This window comes from Corvus moneduloides, chromosome 3, assembly GCF_009650955.1.
Source record: "Corvus moneduloides isolate bCorMon1 chromosome 3, bCorMon1.pri, whole genome shotgun sequence".
Lineage (NCBI taxonomy): Eukaryota > Metazoa > Chordata > Aves > Passeriformes > Corvidae > Corvus > Corvus moneduloides.
The window spans coordinates 42,500,441-42,522,678 of record NC_045478.1 but is presented as its reverse complement, the minus strand read 5'-3'; the positions used below and the strand labels follow the sequence as shown (position 1 = coordinate 42,522,678).

Here is a 22,238-nt window from a genome sequence, read left to right as displayed (position 1 = left end):
CTATGTGGCCCAGTCCCACTAAGATTGCTGGGTTGGTTTTTTCCCTTTTATCCCCAAGCTCTGTGCTGGGGAATCCTCATTTTGCCAGCCTCCAGCTATGCCGAGGGAAGCATTTTGGTTCAGAGGCATACCATGATTTTGAAGCAACTCTGCCACTTCCCCCATGTCATTTTAGGCTGTAGGTTGGGACTGGTGTGCACTCAAGTTAAACCAGGAGCTCTGCTCCAGATGTGCACCAGCTGTGCTCCACTTCCTAATGGCAGCATAAGGGTGTGAAACAATAACTGGTCTTTTGACTTTGTACCATCTGAGTACTGGGAACATTTGAGCCAGAGGACCAGAACAAACCTAGTCCAAAGCAAAAAATGTTTCGGGAACATGGAGTAAACATAGAGAACTTGGCGCCAAGGTTTTACCTGCTGATCTGCTCCTACCAGGCTGAGCTGCTTGCTGACATAGAAGTACCCTCTGATCACTCCAAATAACTTGAGTGGGGCCAAGAATCGATAGCAGAAATTACAAATGTCTCTATTTTAGACTCTTTTCTTCAGCTGCAGCAGCAGGGAGAAATGATGCTGTTACTTGGGTGCATCTCTGCAAGCAACAGCCTGTACTGGGCACCTACCCAGGGAGGGCAGCACAAACTTCCAGCTCAGAGATGCTCACAGGCTAAGAGATAGCTGGGATGAGATGTAGTCTTTCCAAACTGTTTCTATCACACTATACCACACCCTGCCCATCACAGCACATGTGAAATGCACACACAAGAATAGGCACTGGAAAGCTATGACTGCTCTTGTGTCTGATCTCACAATCTTTAATTTGCCTCTACACTGTTGTGCAGCCTTCATATTCCTAGTGGTCATCAGCCACACGCAAAAAAATTTCTTTCCTAATATCTCTTTTGTAGTTTGATTTTTTTTGTTACATACCGTTATTTTCTCTCCCAGCATAATGTCTAAAATGAGACATCAGATTAGTATTTTGAAAAATAAAAAACATAGTTATTTGGATTATTAGCTCCAGAATGTTAAACTACAGGAGACACATTCAAAACACAGTGCTGGGTCATACATTTCCATTCTGAAAGGACACCTTAATTTGGGGGGAAAGATGTGAAGGAAGAAGAGAAAGAAGAGTGTTGTTTCCTCATAAAATAATAAAATAAGCAAATAAGCAAAATTATTTGCTTCTCTTCACAAAGAGCCACTCACACCAAGTACACAGCTTACATCTTTTCCCCTGCAATATTGCTCATCTCTGGTGTTTTATCATTACATTCCCTTCACATACTGCTCTTCACTTTTAGATTAATCTGCCAAAATGAGATGCTAAGGATTTGCATACAGATTTGACTACACAAAAATAGATCTGGAATTAATAACAGTCTCTATATGTTTTAATTTCTTCTAGACTGGAGTACCCTTGCCTCCAGCAGTATTCTTGGCTTTGAAAGTCATCAAGCTGATTTGTCTGCTCTTAGGTTATGATGCCACATGCTGCTACACTGTCCCCTGCAATCAAAGTGCTCGCAGAGATAGATTCCATGCCTTCCCCTAACAAGTATATTTTATAGATTGGCAGTTTTGATCTCCCCTCCCCAGGGGGATAATCTGCATCTTAACAGGTTTCTATAGATACATCTGTCATTAAATATGCCATCTTATATCTGCATCAATTTTCAAACTCTAGTTTCTTCTAACTTTGAAGTGCTATAGCAAAAGTTTAAAATTTTCTGCCAAAATTCAGCTTTAACAAGTCTGCAATGTCCCCTTGAACTATTTTTTTTAAAAATACTCCAGACAGCTGGGAAAGGGCAAAAGAGCAGCAATATGTCTCTTAAAAATAAGAAAAGAAGGGAAAAAAAGAGTTTAAATGTACCAAAAATAATACATACTTTCTTAGAAAAGAAATGGGGTAATTTTGAAAGAATTTCTTAAACTTCTCTGCTGTGTTTTCTATGAGGAAAGGAGAGGATAGAGAGACATCATAACGAGAGAAAGTATTTAAAAACACAAACCATGCTATTAAATTTGATGTCAAGCAGTAACAGCTAATGTGGTAGTAACCCAACAGTTAGAGGAAAAAAAATGTCTGGCTGGTTAAATTACAGAAAATGTACAGTTTGGTCAGCATTTGCTGTTTTTATAAACAGAGTCATGATTACACCACTTTAACATGAGCAGCTTGCTTTGAGGATTCCACTGCCTGGGAGGCAAGGAGCACCCTCAGGACAAGACTTACAGACAGGAGCACACCCTCATGGAAAGGCCATCCTCCAACCTATGGGCTTACAATGTTTTTACACTGCCACAGTTACTGTCCCTTGCTCTCTTGTAGGCTGTAAATGTTGCTTTTTAAAGCCCTCCAAGGCCTGTAAATTCCCAGCTCATGCAACAGTGCCCTTCTACATGGGGAAATTGCTAGAGGATTCCAAAACACACCTTGTCCATCCCCTTCCCACACTTGGGAAACATTCTGCATTGTTATAGTCCCCCCAGACACTCCACAAACTGCATGGAGAAACACCTTCAAAACACACACTTCTAAAAAGAGAAGGGTAGGAGGCAGTAGATTCAACATTTTCCTAAATGACAGTTTATAAGCCATATTTATAACGTGTCCTAGCAAGGTCCCCATATGACTTGAGAAATCGAATCCAATCCAAATCCCCCAGAAAATATCACAACTCTCTCTGCAGTCCCCAAGCGCTCGGCTGTGTGCGGGAATCCGAGTTCACGGGGAGACGTGTAAAACTACACGTTGGCAAAGAGCTCCCATGTGTGCTCCTTCCAGCAAATCCTGGGAATATATAGCAACCCATGACATCTACCCTAAGGTGCTCTGCTATTTTAAAACAGAAATCTCTCCTCTCTTAGGTGTCTGTGTGTCAAACACAAGATAATCTTTCCTCAATGTGCAAACCCACTGCCTCTGACTGCAGCCAGCCCAGGTGCAGTGAGGACAGCTGAGCTGGAGCATATTCTCCCAAGGTAAGGAGTTCCCTGGAAGAGGCCAGCATCAGCTCTGATTACTGCTCTTCGACTCCAGATGCAATCGAGCCACAAACAAGAGGGGCACAAGCCCTAGGTTGGTTTAAATCATTAAAGCTGGATGTTTACATTCAGTCTAAGGAGAATCAATGCCATCAAGCCAATAATGTCCGCCACTGAAAGGTGTGAGATCATTCATTTGAATACAGTAAAAATGAAGTCTGTATATATACATGGAACATATACAGATTAAGATTGGGCCGCTAAGGCAATTTTATGTACTTGTTAACCTCCCACTCCCAGTAAATCCTGTGCCAGCCACACTGTAAAACTTATTTGGTTAGATTCTGTAAACTCCTATTATTCCAGATCTATTTTTCATAAAAGCATTTTATAGACATTTACTGAGAAAAAAAATCTTTACTTCACAACAGCATACTGATAGTAAGGTCATACTTTTCATCCCAAATCACTTGCAAACTCAGCATAATTCTTCAAACTATGTTATCAGCATCATTTCCTTAGTCAAAAATCTCCACCATTAGGGAAAAAACAACAGTTAAAAAACCAAAAAGAATCTTGAATTTTGAAAAAAAAACCTCCTATATTAAATACAAAGCAAGTGTACAGGGTTGGCTTGTTTCCCCCCTTCCAACAAGCTGAGTTTCTATGTGCATGTCAAGATGTTATTTTAGCTGGCACACTTAAGGTCAGACAACTCAGGCCTCTGCAAAACACCAGTGTAACACTTTGTTTTAAACAAGACTTTTCATGTGCTAATCTCTTGAGCACCAAAGGCAAGGGGAAGTGTCATTATCCCAGGATGCAGCTGCAGGAATGGCCCAGAGTTGGAGTGCCTGGCAGAGGTTCCCTGCCCCTCGCTGTCCCCAGGGGCACTACACCTATACCGGTGGAGGAAGGTTAACATGTATAGAAAAGGAGGTCTCTGGATTTGCATGTGTGCTCCACAGAGGATGCAGGGAAATGGGTATGGTTCAAGTCCTTGCTCTTATGGAAAATATTTCCCCGCTTTTATAGGTAATGATTGTTAGTAATGTTGAACTCCAAAGTGTTTAGTGTACTTTGTTTTTCTTTCACTGAAATACTTCACTTTTCAAGCATTGGGGCATGAATTCATTCGTGAAATTGGTCATGGCATCAGATGTTAACTGGGGCCTAGAAGAATCACCATTTTATAAAATTTCCAAACCACCTGCCCCATGCAATGGCAGTACAGAGAACTTATTTGTTGTGGTTTAACCCCAGTCAGCAACTCAGCCTCACACAGCCACTCATTCACTCCCCCACCATGAGACGGGGAGAGAATTGGAAAGTAAAACTGAGAAAATTCGTGGGTTGGGATAAAGGGAGTTTAACAGGCAAAGCAAAAGCCACGCACACAAGCAAAGCAAAACATGGAATTAATTCACTGCTTCCTATGAGCAGGCAGGTGTTCAGCCATCTCCAGAAGAGCAGGGATCCATCAAGCATAATCATGATTTGGGAAGTCAAATGTCAGCACTATGAATATCCCCCATTTCCTCCTTCCTTCCCCACATTTATATGCTGAGCATAACACCATATGGTCTGGAATACCCCTTTGGTCAGTTGGGGATCAGCTGTCCTGGGTGTGTCCCCTCCTAAATTCTTGCCCATCCCCAGCCTCCTCGCTGGTGGGGTGGGGTGAGAAGTAAAAAACACCTTCACTCTGTAGAAGCACCACTCAGCAATAGCAAAAACATCCCTGTGTTACCAGGACTGTTTCCAGCACAAATCCAAAACATTGCCCAGACTAGCTGCTATAAGGAAAATTAACTCTATCCCAGTCAAAACCAGAATATTTTTTTAATAAACTCTCATGTATTTTTTTTAAATAAGAAAATAAAATGAAGAGTGTGGGGGAAAAACAATAAATAATGACATGAATATAAAAAATGGAGCACAGAAAACTCAAGGGCTGAACCCACTTGTGCTAAGCAGAGGGTCTGATTATTTCCAGTGTGCAAAAGCCTCCCTCTTTTAATCTGCTTCTGTCAGGTTAAAAACCCTAAAGAGGTGGTAGCAGCTTAGGAGTCCCTCTGTCACCTGAACACCAGCCACCCACCTCCTATTGCCATTGTGTACACTCGTACAGTGTTTTGTTTTGTCCATTTTCCTTTCCTGCTGCCTTTGCCATGATTTTATTCTCTATTATTTTTGAATCCTTGTCATATTTGTCCCAAAGGAGCAGCAAAGCAAAGCTGAAAATTAATCCCAATAATAATAGAAATCCCTTAAGTCTAGTCAGCTTTTGATCAGCAAAGCCTTTAAGAGGGCATGGGGCTGTAGCAGAAGCACTGAGTAAGTAAATGGTCAGTGTGCAGATCAAGCTTTGATGACTCTCTCCACAAATAGAAGGGCTAGAAACTTAAATTATCACTATTTAATTTATTCCCTCACTAAAAACCTGGGCACATTTCCATGGTTCCCTTGCCAGCTGGTAGTAGCAGACTGACTTTGAGAGCTCTTTGCTGATGACCTGTATTTCCCAGAAAAAGCAGCAGGGATACAACTCAGAAACATTTCTAACTCAGACTAATTTTTTAATTACTTAATTTTAGGCCACATACTTCAAAATTAGGTTCCCTCCTGCATTACTAATTACTTTTATGCTAACATCTTATATTCAGTGATGAACAGTGGATTTTCCAGCAGTGACTATGGTACAATAAAACATCTCTCTCTACTGTTCTCCTGCCCCTGAACGTACATGTACCATGAGCTACATTCTAGTCCTAAGCAATTAATTAATAATAGAAAGCTAGCTATACTTATTACATCTCCATCTACTTTTCTTTTTAAAATAACTCTATTCGATAAACAGCCAGGTTTCAGTATGAGAGTACAAAATTCACATCGATACCTACTGAAGTGTAGTGTAGTAAGTATGTTCTTGTCCTTCATAATAACCTGTCAGAACTGAGCAACTCAAAACTTCTAAGCATTTTATTGGAACCTATCAAAATACAACTGAAAATCCCTGTCTACTTTATTCCACTGTTGGTAGTATTTTCAAGTATAAATGGAACAATACTGATAAAATATTTTTTGTTGTTTTGCCCAGTTTTAAAGAATTCGTCCAGTAGGCTTCCATTTATCTCTTCCCTTGATTCTACAGCTCTATTAGAGGCATATCCTTGAACACAATATCACACTGCATCATTTTATAAACACAAGTGGAATTTAAAACACACAGGCATGCATGCATTTCACCTACATAACTAAGCACATGAATTAATCCTCAGCATAATTTCCCTTTTCCTAGAAAATCTGGAAAGATTAAATTTAATCTTCAACCAGACCCATGTTTGACTTAAAAATTGCTATCAAATACTTTCTTGAGTTTTGATTGTTCTGCTTTGTTGGTTTGAGGTTTTTTAAATGAAATTAAGACAAAAACTATTACTTTTTTCATTTACTGGAGGAAAGACCACACTGATGGATTTCTAGTGCATATTCAATGATTTTATATGAGAATGCTTAACACCATTTTCTAAAAAGTCCTATTCTTCATAAATACTGACAAATGTAAACCACAAAACAGGAAAAAAACCCAGCAATCAAGGCACAGTAGTAGTAACATCCATGTATTTGAAGTTCCCACCACAGACACACATCCCTCTCCACTAATAAAACAGGAATGGTAGTGAATAAACAGGATAATGCTCTGAATACACCCAGCTGGTAGCCTAAAGCAGAAATCCTGTTCCTGTACTGTAACTGGGTCTCAGATAAGGATTCACACAACACAAACTCTAGAAGACTCCTTAAATGACGGTCACTAAAGAAAGCGACCCAAAGAACCTGCCAGGGATCTTGGTGATTTTCTGTGTTCTGTCCTGCTTTTAATTCCAAAGTCATCATTCATTACTTTAGTGTATATGTATTAAAATAGATACTTGCTAATTCCCCTGCCAGTGTTTGGGAATCCATTCCCATGAGGCACTCAATCCATAGGGACAGGAAGGTACATCCACTAACCTAAACAACACACTTTGAGAAGCACAGCGAAGGCCTAAGAAGCTAAGTTCATCTTCCTTTCATATTCCATCTTTTCACCAGAGGCATTCCAGACCATATTAAAATCTCCAGAGGGTACCTACGGTGAAGATGCCAATCACTGAACATTTACCTCAAGGGCTGGCCCCATTTACTCATTAGCTTCCTTAATAAATATTATAACTATATAACCTTCCGTGGCATACTTCTTAGTAAAGGGGGAATATTTTTCTGTCAGATCTTCTGGAGACAGCACTGACTGTATTCTAAAATAACTAATACCAGAAAAGTCACTACAAACATGAAGGAAACTAAGTCCTCCCACCCCCATCAATGGAACATAACAACTAAAGACTCAGTTGCAAATGATAAGTTATTTTAGGATTATAGGGTCTATACATTTATCTATCTGTGCCATAAAGCTATGATTACATCCAAACCGTCTTGTGCACTTGTTATGGACAGAGCCATGGATGATTTTAAAAAAAAGTCATCTTGGCCTGTTACAATATCCTGAAGAGCAAGTGGGAGCAAATCATACACCTGCCTTCAAGCCCTGGAACAACACAAGCTAACAAGCACCTAATTTTCCGTTTCATCATCAGGAATAAGTGAATCATAGAATTATACAATATTCTGAGTTGGAAGGGACCCACAAGGATCATCAAAGTCCAACTCCAGGCCCTGTACAGGCTCAGGAATCGCACCATGTGCCTAAAAGCATTGTCCAAACGCTTCTTGAACTCTGTCAGGCTAGTGTTGTGACCACTTCCCTAGGGAGCCTGTTCCAGTGCCCAATCAACCTGTGGGTGAAGAACCTGTTCCTGATATCCAGCCTAAACCTCCCCTGACACAACTTCAGGCCATTCCCTTGGGTCCTGTTACTGTCAAAAGAACCAGATCATATTACAGAAACAATGTCTTCTTTTGTTTGTTTTTAGGAAGCACACAGAATTTATCGTTGGAAATTTGTCCAAAAGTGCATTATCATTCCAGTTCACTGTGATTTATGAATGGCAACTGGAGATAGCACATATGATAGCAGCAGCTCTGAAACACCAAGAGTGTATGTATAAGGTACGTTATGCTCCTATACTTCTAATGAGGCTTCAGTTCTTTGTCCTCTCCTAAGAGAAAAGTTATCATGACATATAAACCAAAGAAGATTTATTACTTTAATTCAAGACAGTATTTTGGTATTTTGTTAGTACCTCAAACTGTGTGAAACGTTTTCTACCTGATATCCAAAGAAGACCATCCACCACATATCCCGCATGGCATGAGAGCGACCGATCAAAGGACTGAACAAAGGTCCACTTGTTCTTCTTGGGGCAGTAGCGTTCAACTGTAGGCAACACTTGACGCAATTCATTCCTGCCCCCTACGGCATAGAGGTACTCGTCCACGGCTCCCAGCACAAAGTGTTCCCGGCAGTTCTTCATCGGAGCTATCTCCGCCCAGGAGTTAGTGCGGGGGTCATATCGACAGACAGTTCTCACGGCGCACGTGCGCCCCGTGGAGTGCTCTGCCTCTCCACCAGCTACAAAAAGAAAGTCTCCCATCACAGCAACACAGTGGTGGCTCCTCCCCACAGGCATAGGCGCCAGCTCGCTCCAGTTAGCGATCCCTGCAATATGAACGTTCTCTTGGTCTACCGGATTGAAGTATCGCAATTCCTTCACCTTACAGACTTCTCGTTTTTTGCCCCCAATAATGTAAAGAGTGTCTGACTGGAAGCGAGGCTTTGTCCTTGCCGTTTGCCAAACTGGCTGTGCATAGACGCTCTGGTGGTAAGCCAAGGCCTCATTAATGAGCGCTGTCGCAGTTTCACTGGCTTGGACGAGAGGATGAGTAAGAGCTACAGTATGCAGTGTATCCACATCCATAAGGCCAAAGCGGACGTACTGGAGAAGTTCATCCAGGTACTGGTAGCGGCAGTTGTGTTCCAGCCACCTCACGGCCAGCTAAAAATGGGGGGAAGGAAGGGAAAAACAATACATGCGTTATTTGCGTACAGTTCTGTCAAAATTTGGTCTCTTGAAATTTGCTTGCATTCCAAGAGCAGATATATACTTGCCTCAGTCATGGTATCTATCTATCCATCTAAAAAGCAGCTGTGAAAGCCTATTAGTCCACATAAAAAGATACCTATTAAGACTCTACCTACAGTGTATCTACAAAAGCATTGTATTGCACCAGTTCCCCTAAACAATTTCCACAGCATTGTCAGCTGCTATGCAATACTCTCATTGTACAACCTGTTAGTGTTGCTGGAGACCATACTATCCCTGAACCAAGCTGCTGGAAAAATAATAAAAAGTTAGGGGCTATGGGATCACTGATAGACTAGAAAGAAGACTAATATCAGAAGATAAAAAAAAAAAGCCTTTTCTGCCCTTCATATTTCATCCTGTTTATGATAAAATATCGAAGAAATATAACACAGTACATACTGAATCCTTCAATATTTTTTTCTTCCTCATTTATTTTATTCATAAAGGAGAGAAAGGTGTAAGGGGACAAAAAAATTAAGTCAGAGAAGAGAGAAGCACAGAAGAGTCTCTGCTAGTTTGGGGCAGACAGAAAGCAACAAGGAAAACTCTAAAACTGTTCAGCAATTGAAACTAGTACCAACATTGAAAATTAAACATAGCTTTCAAATTACATAAAGCTTACTGAACCCAACTGGTCCTAAAAAGAGGCTAAGAAGGGCCTAAACCATTTGAAGAATTGTTGTATAAGTTATGCTTGAAAACATCCAGTAATGAAGATACCAAAACTTCCTCAGGAAAACCATTCCCATGCTCTGGTATCTCTCAGACAAATATTCCTCTTACACATGCAAAAGCTCTAAACCCTTAAACTTATCATCCCATTTTCCACCTTTGGGTTTATCTTCCAGAGCAACCCTTGAAAGTGATTCATCCATACAGGATGAAAAGCTTTTTGTTACCTTCTTTTTCTTCTCCACCTCAGATGCATTTTAATATTGGTGTGAGAGTCCTCTTCAGTAAATGAAAAAAGGTATTTCAATGCATCTTGGGTCGTATTTTCTAAATCCCTGTTGCTTGGCTCACAGTTCTTTGTTACTGAAATCCTTAATTAGGGTTAGTTAGTTAGTGTTACTTAGGGTTAGGGTTAGTTAGTTAGGGTTAGCTGGATTTGGGCTTAGGGTCAGTTACTTAGGGTTACTTAGGGTTAGTTAGGGTTAGGGCTAGTTAGTTAGGGTTAGTGTTGGAGTTAGTTAATTAGAGTTAGGGTCAGCAGGTTCGGGTTAGGGTTTATTAGGGTTAGTTACTGTTAAGGTTAGGGTTAGTTTGTTAGCTTTTGGGTTATTTTGTTAGGGTTACTTAGGGTCAGCATTAATTAGGGTTAGGTTTAGTTAGTTAGGGTTAGTTAGGGTTAGGGTTAGTTAATTAGGGTTAGGGTTAGTTAGGTAGGGTTACTTAGGGTTAGGTTTAAAGTTAGTTTTAGGGTTAGTTAGATTTAGGGTTAGGATTAGGATTGGGTTAGGATATTAAATCCCGCAGGTATTTAAATCCTCAATGTTTGCTTTTGAAAACTGTATATAATCTTCTTATAGCTTTAGCTGTAGTGAATAGATTGGAAGAATCTCTTTGATTGGGATAATCTATGCCATTCTTGCTTGCACATCACCATGTAAGACTGTCATTGTACTACGATGTTGCTGATCCATGTTGAAGTTTATGACTGAGTACTATTCCCACTTTTTTTTTTCTTTTTTTCTTTTTTTTTCTCCAGAAATTTCACAGCATGTCATGCTTTCTCTGTCATTACCAAACTCTCTACTGTTACTTTAGGCCACTGCCACTGCTTCAGTCAAGAATGTTCTCAATCCTAATTGTATTTTCAAAACTGCTTGAAAACCATTTCGCCTTCTGATTTTCTATAAACATAAATCCCTTATTATTCTTTCATCCAAGTCATTTTCAAAGACATTGACTAGTTCTTGATAAGGACAAACTCTACTGGATACTTCAAATTATTTTGACACAGAACTCGTGGCATGGGTGTTTTCAACCAGCTGCGTGATAAAAAAATTTTCAGTTAAATCTTACTGCCCTGTACCATTTTTGGGAATGTCATATAAACGAGCTGAAAATTATTCTCTTATTCATAGCTTTCATATAAGATATATTAAATTTATTACTGCTTCTGTATTCTGTCAGAGAGGGAAGATGACAAACCAAAACCACCTTCTTGTTAAGATTAATTTGAAACACATTTTCTTCCTTGTGATCCCCTGTGAAACAAAGAATCAATGAAGGGCATCAAAAATGCAACAGTAGTTCAGTCAGTTAAATGCTATATTGAGTTTCAAATACACGCATTAGCTATATGTATTTCAAATTGCTAGTAAAAAGGCATTAATCAAATACATTTGAAAATGTTCATGGACTTGAAGTCATTGAGCTTTACAGCCAGGTGTTCTAAGTCCATCAAACCCATGTGTCAGGTGTCTCCTACTGAGTTTTATTAGGCAACTTCCTATTCCGTGTCTTTGGCCACGTGAATGATTCCTGAAAGGCACTTAGCACTCATCATTCAGACACTTGAAATTGAAGAGAAATTCAGGCTATCTTCAGCATACACAGCAACTGAATGATTTGTGGGTTGCTATATTGAGATAGAAGAATTTACCAAAACTTAGTTCTTATCTGTTAGCACTTGCATCCAACAGACTGGTTACTTTTGGAACTATAAATTCATGCCCTTGCTCACATCTCTAATGGCATCACAGAGGTATCACTTGGGCTACAGTGACAGACATTATAGACTCTGTAAAAGACAGGCACTAATGTAAACTAGGACTTGGTAACCACAAGACTTTTAGAGGAAGATTAATATTAATGCCTTATTAATATCTTAGAACTTCATCCATCTGCTTTCCTTTATTGTCCTCCTCTTGGTCCCCCAATAAATACTGTATAAACACACAAGCAACAACACATACATTCATAACGTCAAAGACATGGTACCTGCATTCATTTCTGGATATGGGATGGGTGATGATCTGCACAGAAGACATGGACATCTCCATTACAATACATTTTCTCTACTGTAGGAAGTTTGGCATATGCAGCTTGGTTCATACTGAGTTAGGTCTGTACTGAGAATAGTACTGGAGTTGTAAAAAAATGTTTCACTGAAACCAATAATGTTTAACTTTTCTCTAAAGTCACAGAATTTCTAAACCACTACAGTGATAGCTGCGAAATGATACAAAGACTCTGTTGGCACTCATGAGATGTACAGTGTATTCTGGGTCTTGAACGAAAATCTTCTCTACCCATTCCACACTATTTTATCCCCACTCATCTGTCCTGAATCTTTTTTATGTAAACCTTTGAATCTTTCCAAATTAAGCTGATTGCAACCTGCTTGGGATTCTCTACATGCTGCACCTCAAGGTACCTTTGGCCTACGTTACTTCCACCTTTCCCCTCTGACAAGCAGCTGCAACAGCAATGGGGGGACAAGGTGAATCCCAGGCTGTCTCTTGTGTAGTTTGCTACTGGCTCTTACGAGACTCCATGTCTGAGGTCAATTTGCAGTGGAAGAGAGCATTTTACTGTATGAGTTTAGAAAGCAGGACTAAGAACCCTGCATACCACCTGGATGGTCTGTAGGCATTTGACAGAATGCAGAGAAGCTTCACTGAGTCTTGGGGAAGCAACTGAGGTCTGTGAATCACAATTTGTTTAGAAGCTCCTCTCCAAATCAACTCATGCTACTGCTTGAACACAATTTGACTACAGTGCTTCACATGACCCACACCTAGTCTGTGACACCCCAAGGCAGAAAAAAGGCCGTAAGAGCTAAAAGCTATAATGTTTTTATCTCCTTGTCTTGCTATTTGTGACAATAACTGTTACTCCATTTTAAAATTCATTTTGGGTCACTACTTAAAAGTAAGTGCTAGGAATTTAACCTACAAATGTAGGTATCTATATGCCTATTTACAGAATACAGGACCAACTCCTAAATTGTGACACAAGGCTGTGGAACAGGTCATCTGGTTTCAGGAACACTCACAAACTGAGCCTTAGATTTCTACATTGGTTTTGCAGCACATTGTTACCATGTTCTCTAGCAGAACATGGTGTCTCACACTATGGAGGCATGGAAGAAAATTGCGTGTGGGTGAACAGATACTCTAGTCACTGGATGGTTTGGCAGCTATTGGAAGGCTGAAAAAGTTCAAAAGAAAGAAAACTGAATTCTCAAACAAGTCTTTCAGTTATAGTAGAAGTAGCCACTGATGGACGTTAACACAGTTCTAACTTTCCTCCAGTGCAAAGGAGGCAAATATAACTCTCACCAACATATGGCAGACAGAAACTTCCATGTACAAGACCAGCAAACATCTGTATATCTATCAACACGATTTCCAACACCTTTATTCAGGTTTTGTTTAATCTAGACCGAAAAACCTGGTGCCTACATAAAAATCCCAAAATCCACCCCATCTATACACTGACTATAGTGTCTATGTTTTTGCCTCTCTGGCAGTAACAATTAGCAACTATAATCAGTATTGGCAAAATAAACTCAAAGCCATTATACACTTTATGATGCTGCAAGAAAAGACATTCTGGCTTCTCTAAGGAAATACCAGTAGCACTTGAAATCACAGCTGTGTTTAAAATGCTAACAAGCAAGCAAAAAAGAAAAAAGAGCATCCACAATTTTGGGGTTTAAAATATTTGTATCAGTGCTAAATAATTTACAAAAATAAGGAAAGACTCCTACTCCTACTGCCATATAGGCAAATTCTGTTTAAACTGCTAGAAGCTTCTTTTCTATTAATTTTAATGTATGAGTGTGTGAGTAAAGGAAGCTACAGCCTAGTGCCTATATCAACTTTAATAAATAATATATTTTGCCATATTCATCTTCTAAACTAAGTAAATGACAAAAGTAGACCCTCAGAAGGACAGGATTTTCAAACCAGATAAATTCTCTTATTCTAATGCCTTAACCCAAAGGATCTTTCTTCTCCAAGGTCACATAATGTGATTTAGCAATGGAGTTCATTCTCAAAACAGCAGAAAAGAGATGGAAAAATATGTCGTGGCACAGTTGGAGCACACATCAAAGTACATCTGCATGTTGGTTAGCGATTTCATTGTGTTTCCAACACCTGCTTCTGCTTCCAGCACAGTGCTTCAACAGTCCAAGTCACACAGGCTTGGAGCGCAGTTCTTCCCTCCCTGCTGTTAATGGTGTACACATCACGCACATCCCGCAGCTGGAGAGGCCACAGAGGCAGAGGAGGTTAAAGCTGAACTAGGAATTTCACTCCTGTTGAAGATAACCCTGCAAGAAGTAGTTACCTGGTCCTTTGGGCTGCCAGCTATCCCAGGGAGCAAGAGAGCCCATCACGCCTGTGCCTTGCCTGTTCAGCATCCCCTGCAATCCTTCTCCAGCCACTCTGCTGGGAAACGTGCCAAACCTTCACTTGACATCACACCAAGTTTTCTAATCAGAAAAGCCAAGCTACTTCATGAGTGCAAAAAGCTTGACATACTCATATTTATTAGACTCAGGTTCACTTAGAAACTACTCTAAGTCACAAAGCCAGCAGCAGGGAAAGTTTCTGTTGACAGAGCTCCAAGAAAGAAAAAACTTTTCTAAGCCTGGGCTCTGTGTGAGGGGCCACAGGAACTCTATTAAAAGTCATCTTGGTCTGCTCCTTAGTTGATGCATTCATGTTGTAGCCCAGTGGACCAGTAGCAAATATGCTACTTTATATCATCCAAGGTGTCTAGTAAATGAGATGAAGTCCAAAAGTGACAGCAGTGGAAAAAATTAGAGGGTTGAAGTGTTGTTTTTTTTTCATTTTGTTTATTTTAGCAACAACTAATAGAAAGAAACAAATTTTCTAAGATTTTAAAGCAATGAATTCACACTGTCTTATTAAAACAAATGGAAATCCTAATTATAATAACCTAGTAAACATTCTAAGAGAAAACAAAATTTTAATTGTGGAAAGATGTATTTTCCTGGACTGAGATCTGATATGTGCAACACAAATGACCCAATTTGTGCATGACAATCTGATGATGATATTATATGAGGGGAAGGGAAAGAACTACAAATCTCACCTGAACAGTTCTTCTGTTCCTTACCAGAAGCAAAAATTTTTGGCCAGAAAAGAAAAATATCACATTAATATCTTTGTATCCTTAGCATATTGGACAGTGCTTATAGACTGATCCTATTGATTTTTGATGCCAAGAAGAGTTGTGCAAGAAACACAGTTACTACAGCAATCACCTTAAAGCACCACCAAGGGAACTTCAAAAAGCAAAACTTGAAATTTACTTGTTTGGTCTTTGAAACACTAGAAATATATATTTTGGCTGTAAACTCACACATAATTTTGTCTTTTGTTGGATTTTATCTAACTCAGCAAGCCTGAGGCATTCCAGACTGGGACCTCCTGTCTCAAAACCACATTTCAGTTGGCAATTGTCAGCAACACTCTGGCTCTTCACATTTCAAGTACAGGAGCAGAATGCGTGGGTAAACCAGGACATTTACTGAAGCTCTGAAACAAAGTCCACTGAGGGCTACAGAGGAACTTCCCCTAATCTAAAATGAAGATGGATTTCCAAAGGGCCTGAATTTGGGTCTCTAAAGGGTCTTAGTCCTCCCCTCTCTCTCTAGAGGCTATAAAGGACAAAACCCAGGGGTTTAGGATATTCATTTAAGCATTTTAAGTAGGATGAACTAAATTGGTCTGTATCACCTATTTAGGAAGAAAAATATAAGAACTGTTGCTGAGGAAAAAAAACCCCACCACACAAAAAACCGTATGCACACAATTTTTCAAAGCCATGAGTTACACATGAATATTTTTAGACATTAGTAACCACTCAGCACAGCCTCCAGACTCACTCTGCAATTTTATCAATCAGGTACTATCTCACAGTTGTGGACATCATGGAGAATTAGCGTCTTGAGCCTAGATGCAAGAGAGCTTTAAAGATAGAAATCTTTTTCTTCTTTTTATTTTGAATTTAAAATGTGCATAAAAATAAGACTCTAATGAGCTGCATGTGGAACAATCAAAATTATGAGGTATTTGCATTTCTTTTGCACCTTGAGCCAAACAACTACAAAATTATGCATATGATTCTCTCAATCTGAACACAGTAAATATTAATAATCTATGAATCAGCAATGAAATGCCTTTTGCCCCTGAACCCTGAAGAGAGACTTTCTAACCCAAAAAGTTGCAATACAGTGACTAAGACCACATTTACAAGGCACCGAGCTAAGGCATATGCATGAAGCCTGTGAAAATAAAGCTGTGCCATTCCCCACCCTCTTTACACAGAGACATTTTTAAATTACCTGTTTGTCAGTTTTACAAATGTGTGTCTACGTAAGCAGCTCCCGGTGTGGCGCTGCGTTAGCAAGCAGGCGTGCTTCCATTTGCACATTTGGATTCTAGAATCAGAATTAAAACATTTGCTCTGTTCAGGGTGAGCTGATAAACAGGGATTTTAAATTTTCCTTTTTTTTTTTTTCAATGTGAAAAATGAAAGAAAAACGTTCCTCTGGATGTATTATGCCTTTGGGCTCCATGTGAGGGAAGCGAAAAAAGACAGAGAAAGCTACTGTGAAGGTCACAGAGTGAAAGAACTTCCTCAGGGCACAGAATAAATTAAATCCCAAGGAAAAAATAAAATGTGATTTCCAGAGTGTGAGGCACAAACTCAAAATGACAATGATTGACAGCCAAACTATATCCGTGCAATATCGAAGACTGCACGTTCTCATTTACCTCAGTGTAGCCAGCAAGCGCCCATTAAACATCCGTCTGATGCCCAAATTAACCTTCTTGGCAAACTGAAAGAGGCACAAACTATCATAATCAACCTTTCATTATCACAGCAGCCTCTAGTTAAAGGGTCAGAATAATTGTGCCATCAGAGCCCTGATTGTTTTCAATCAACAGACGACTGGAGTGACAGCTCAGTGATGGAGTAGTTTGATGAAACCGCACCAGGCCTAATCAGAGCAGATGAAAGGAAGGCATGATTGGCGCAAATGAACAGTCGTGCCTCTCTTTTTCATTTACAATCTGAAATTACTCTTAAATTTACAGGGTTTTTTCTCCCTTATGAGTACCTCTGAAAGAATGTTTGACTTATTATGGGTTCTGACAGTGCAGAGTTATAAAACACAGGTAGGGTTTTCAGCCCAGGCTTTAAGTGGGTATTCAGCATAATTTTAACAAATTCACTCTTGAAAAGCACAAAATGACTAAAGACTTCCAATGACCTAACCTTTCAGTGCTGTTTGATTAGCAGAACAATTTATCACAGCTCACATTCTTCATGATAAGAGAAGATTAAAAAAAATGGGCAGGGATCTCTTGCAAATGTTTTCTCTTAGCCAATATATTTATTGTATTATTGCTCTTCTGTTCTCTCTTACACACACACACAAAAGAAAAAAATAAATTAAAGAACACTGCATTAATAACCCTTTTCCTCTTTGAATGAATAATAGAATCCAAGCAAGGGTTTGTTTGGAGATGAAAGCAGAGACCAATTATCATGCCACTGACAGCATCAATATTTAGTTTTCTGGTGGGTTGGGTTGTTCATTCCCACATTTTAAAGGATGGGAAATTAATCAATCCCACTAGGTTTTCTTACCTTACTCATCAGCACTGATAGAGAGTGTCTCACAAATGAACAGGGAGGGAAAAAAAAGGAAAAAATGTAGGGGCTGCTTAAATTTGGAAAGAATGAAAGATTCAAATTTCCTGCACCTCCTCAGCTAGGTTCACTTTCTCTCCCAAGCCAGCCCTGCTCCAGCCATATGCCTTCTCCTTCTCAGAAGGCTGCTGTAAGGAAGGTGAGGCAAACAAAAAAAATCTAATTGAATCGTACCTCTGAAAAAAGCAAGTATTTCACGTAGTGAGTGGTAAATCTTTTGTTCTGTGATCTTGGTCATCATCAGATGCTCTCTAGTTTGTCAAACATTACAGAATTCATACCAATGTTCACATCAGCATACCAAACCAAAAAAAAAATAGTCTAGAAGCCAAGATTAAGATTTGTCTGAAGGGGGAGTGGATAGAAAAGTTTGATCCAAACACCAAAGGCTTTTAAGAAATTTTATGTCCTGTATTGATTCTCACACTACACAATGGAAGTTTTACTTCCTTAAAAGTTTGGGACTGTAGGAGAACATTCACCTAAGTGGAACTGCCCTCAGCAGAGGAAGCTGTGAGCAGGTTTGCACATCCTTACTGACACACAAGATGATATTTACAGTTATTGAAGTCTACTGTTGATGTAAGGAGGTTGAAAGGCTCTCTGGTCCTTTTTATTTTTATAGTGAGGAAAATCTTACTACCCTCAGAGAGTATGAAGACATCAAGCCCGCCCAATTAAGATTTATTAGCTCCAAGTCCTAGATAAAAGAAGCATGACCAAAGTTGCCCAGTTTGCCAGTGATTTGGCAAGAAGTACTTCCCCACAATGCTTCCACTCAGCTGACAGCTGAGTTTAATATTTGAAGTGGCAGGAAAGGTGAAACGCCCAAACTTTTCCAAGTATAAAGACACCGTTTATGAAATATATATATATATATACATACATACATATAGTGAACTCTTGGGAATGAACCCAAAACATTCCTCACAAACCAGTGAAGAAGGGAAGTAAGAGTTTGGGAAGCTGCCAACACGCATTTTGTTGGATGCAGCAGAAGACAACTCCAAAGCAAATGTTTCTCTGCATAAAGAGAGGTGTCTCACATTCACATTTCCCCACCACAAGGCATCACTGCACACATTCAAAGATCCCGTCATTCTGCTGTTTGTCCGCAACTCCCACCCAGCCAACCCCACACTATTGCCAGACTTCTGCTTCAGCAGTTGCACTGGGATTGTGTACATGGGTGCCCCTGAAGTGCATTCCCAAACTGAAGACTGAGATCACAGCTGGCAGGAAAGAAAAAATATGCATCCTTCCAGACCCAAACATTTTCACTGTGATGCAGTCAGACTCTCAGCTTCACAGATGGACAGGGCTTGGAGGACTGAGGGATTGGCTCAGGCAATAAAGAGGGAAGCCAATTACAAATGAGTTGACTTCAGGAAATACACGGCCCCAAAGGAAGATTAGAGAACACCAAGCTTCATTACCTCTGGAGAATGAAAGCACTTGTTAGAGTATGTCCTCCTGACCTCTGATCACGGTCCGCAAAAGCTGCAGTGGATTTGTCCAGAGTATTACTCAGGGAACTCTTGCTCTAGATAAGAAATGCTGTACCTGTTGGCTGATTCGCCAGTTTGGGATCTATGTGATGGCAAGGTAACAACCTGCAAGTTTCAGAACATGGGCCCTGTATTCTGTAAGCCACTTTGCAAGAAGCAGAAATTTGATTTTTGATCTTTCAGCTCAAAAACACTGCAGCAAGCAGAGTTATTGGTGGAAGTCTCTTGCACCAAAAATGATGCATTTCATGATATTATGCTGTAATCAAAGCAAGAGGTAGATAATGCGGCTGTATTAATAACAAACATTCATAAAAATCAATTACATTAAAATGAATCACAATGTATTAAAAATACTTCTCAATTTTTATCAAGTGCTGATAAGATCTATCTTCTTAAAGCATTTAAGCTGTAAAGCATCCATGAGCAACTGCTGTTAGACAAAAAATTGTCCTGCACAGTCTTTCAATAGGTGCAAGGAGGATAACACAACCTACACATCTTTGACAGATTTCTTACTCATAATCGAACAGCTCCAGGAGTAACAATTTTAACACCTGTATTTCCGCCTCAGAAATTTTCAGTAATTGTTTCTGCACAACATCCTTGTGAGAGAGGAATTCTTTATCCAAAGACAAACTCTCCATCAATCCAGTACAGTCCCTTGCATTGCCAGTTCAGTGCTTTACTGCAAGCTTCCTTCTTTCCTAGTGCTACATAACTATAGTGGCCTTCTCAAAAGGGACATTATTTTATGAAAAAGGTTTGTGAGAAAGACAGTGGTAATTTCATATTTTTTATGTATGTGTTTCCTATGAAACACATAGAAAAAAATGCCAGTTTTATAATAACAGTGAAGAATAGAATGTATGCTTTCAGAATTGTATTCACTTCTTTTACACACTTTCTCCATTTCTTATATTTACTGGCAATGAGAGTAAGAAATTTACCTAGAAGACATTGATTAAACTCAATAAAGATATTCCATTTTTTTAGATTTACAATAAAGTAACTGTGATCACAAATCATAGCTTTACAAAAGGCTACCTGAACTACATTAATATATAACATTATATATGTTAAGGAATCATATAAAGCAATTGAGTTGCTATAATAGAAAAACTGAACTTCTCATCTACTGGAGCTCAAAGTGAAGTAAGGTACAGACAGAAGGTAAACTCTCAGCTGTTGTAAATTACCACAGCTCATGAAAGCTTGCCATTTTACACCTGGGGAATCTGAACTTCAAAATTAGACAGCGCTTTACTTCCAAGTATCTAAAAGCAATTTATAAGCAGTAAAACTCAGGCTTCCCTGAGAGAAGTTTACATTTTAACCACTTCCTCAAAATAGGAACTCGGAGAAAAATTAGGTGCCCTAATCAAAATCTTCTGTCCCCTCAATCTGTCCAACTGAGTCTCTTTATTTCCCTACAAAAAATTCTGTGGAAATATTGGTGCTCATGCCACAGAACAAAGTGTGGTAATATGGTATCTGAAACTGAGGACAAAACAGTTCCCTAAGTATCATCTGTCAAAAGTACTTGAAATATTTTTGCAGCTGAAAAGTGCATCTCCACACAGGCAATAAACACTGCATTCTTTCTTAGCCTTGGATCAGCAAAGACTAAATTGTCCCACAGTGTGCTTCAAGAGAAGTCTGCCCTTGTGTGATCAGGTCCTCAAACTATGGAGGAGTTTCCTCTGTAGTCATTTGGAGCTTCCCTACCAAGACAGATATATGAGTGTGCTTCTTGCACCTAACTGGTTCTTCCACTGTGATAGAAGGGGCAAGCAAGGCCCAGTGCAACCCCTCTCAATGACACTCCACATGTAGAAGTGTGTATTTAAAAGCTGTATGATCTTGTGTGTAGCTCCTGTTGCAATAGATTTTAGAGCTACCCCACTTCTCACAGCCACTCTGTTTTCCTGTGCACTGCCATGGCTGTCTTACTGGGGAATCCACACACAAAATAAATGAGCTGGGAATGGTCACACTGGAAAGGCTTTACTTCTGCAATCAAGACAAATTTTGTTTTAACAAGATCATCAAAAAGGAGTGTGGAGAGTGACAAAGCAAAGCCAACAAAACTAGAGCAAAGAAAAGCAATAAAACTAAATGCAAAATACGGCATCCAGAAGCTCAATCTCGCTTTTTCCAGAAACACAATTTCAATTCTTTCCTTTGAAACAAGTCCAGCCACAGAGAGTTAGAAGTGACAAGGAAATCATCTCATCATAAACATTCCTAAAATGTAGCTTCATGGGTCACTAAAACCTGCCTCTCTTTAATAACTGGATCAAATGGCAAGAAGCTCTCAGGTAAAAACTTCTTGCCATCCATTTTCAAGAGCATCACAAAATGCTCGAGTTTGGATCCTCCATCATTTCTTGTGATGGTAGAACCAACACTGTTAGGTGCTTTATATCTGATAGGCTTTTCTGAAGCTGCAAAGAACAGAAGCTTATCTCTTCATAAACACAGCTGTTTAACTAGGGCTCTTAACTGTGATTTGATTTCAGTTTAAGGAGATTAGGGTTAATGATAGCATTTATCTTTTCTGAAACAGGGTAAGGACAGAGAACACGCAAGTGGAAAAGGACCTCCCTCCAGCAGCCACCATCGCAAAATCTAGAATTGCTCAGGTTGACATCAAATGCATTGAAACTTTACATAGCCACATTTAGCACTAAAATAAGTTGCTGGTATATAATTAATAAGTGGAAAAGACAATTTTTCACCATCTGATACACACTGTTTTTATTGCTATTCCTCTCTTGTTATTTTTCCCTCTGAAATATATTTTGGAAGTATAGCAGCTCACTACAGAGACAAGAATCTACAAGCTTTCATTGGTAAAAAATTGTTAGAAAATGGAATAGGCACAAAATTGACAAAATTCTATAAAAATGCAATTCAGCTCTGTGAAAATTAGTCTA

At 39.4% G+C, this 22,238-nt stretch overlaps 1 protein-coding gene across 7 annotated transcripts in view; it reads right to left on the bottom strand.

The window, feature by feature from the left end:
- Window positions 1–22,238, bottom strand: part of KLHL32 (kelch like family member 32) — a 142,510-nt gene that overhangs the window by 29,587 nt on the left and 90,685 nt on the right. For 6 of the 7 annotated variants that reach the window (XM_032105111.1, XM_032105114.1, XM_032105112.1 and 3 more), the window contains one exon: window positions 8,269–8,995. In XM_032105111.1, the coding sequence (XP_031961002.1) occupies window positions 8,269–8,995 (727 nt within the window). Of the gene's footprint in view, window positions 1–8,242; window positions 8,996–22,238 lie in introns of all 7 variants that reach the window. The other variant, XM_032105118.1, reaches the window with a different exon arrangement.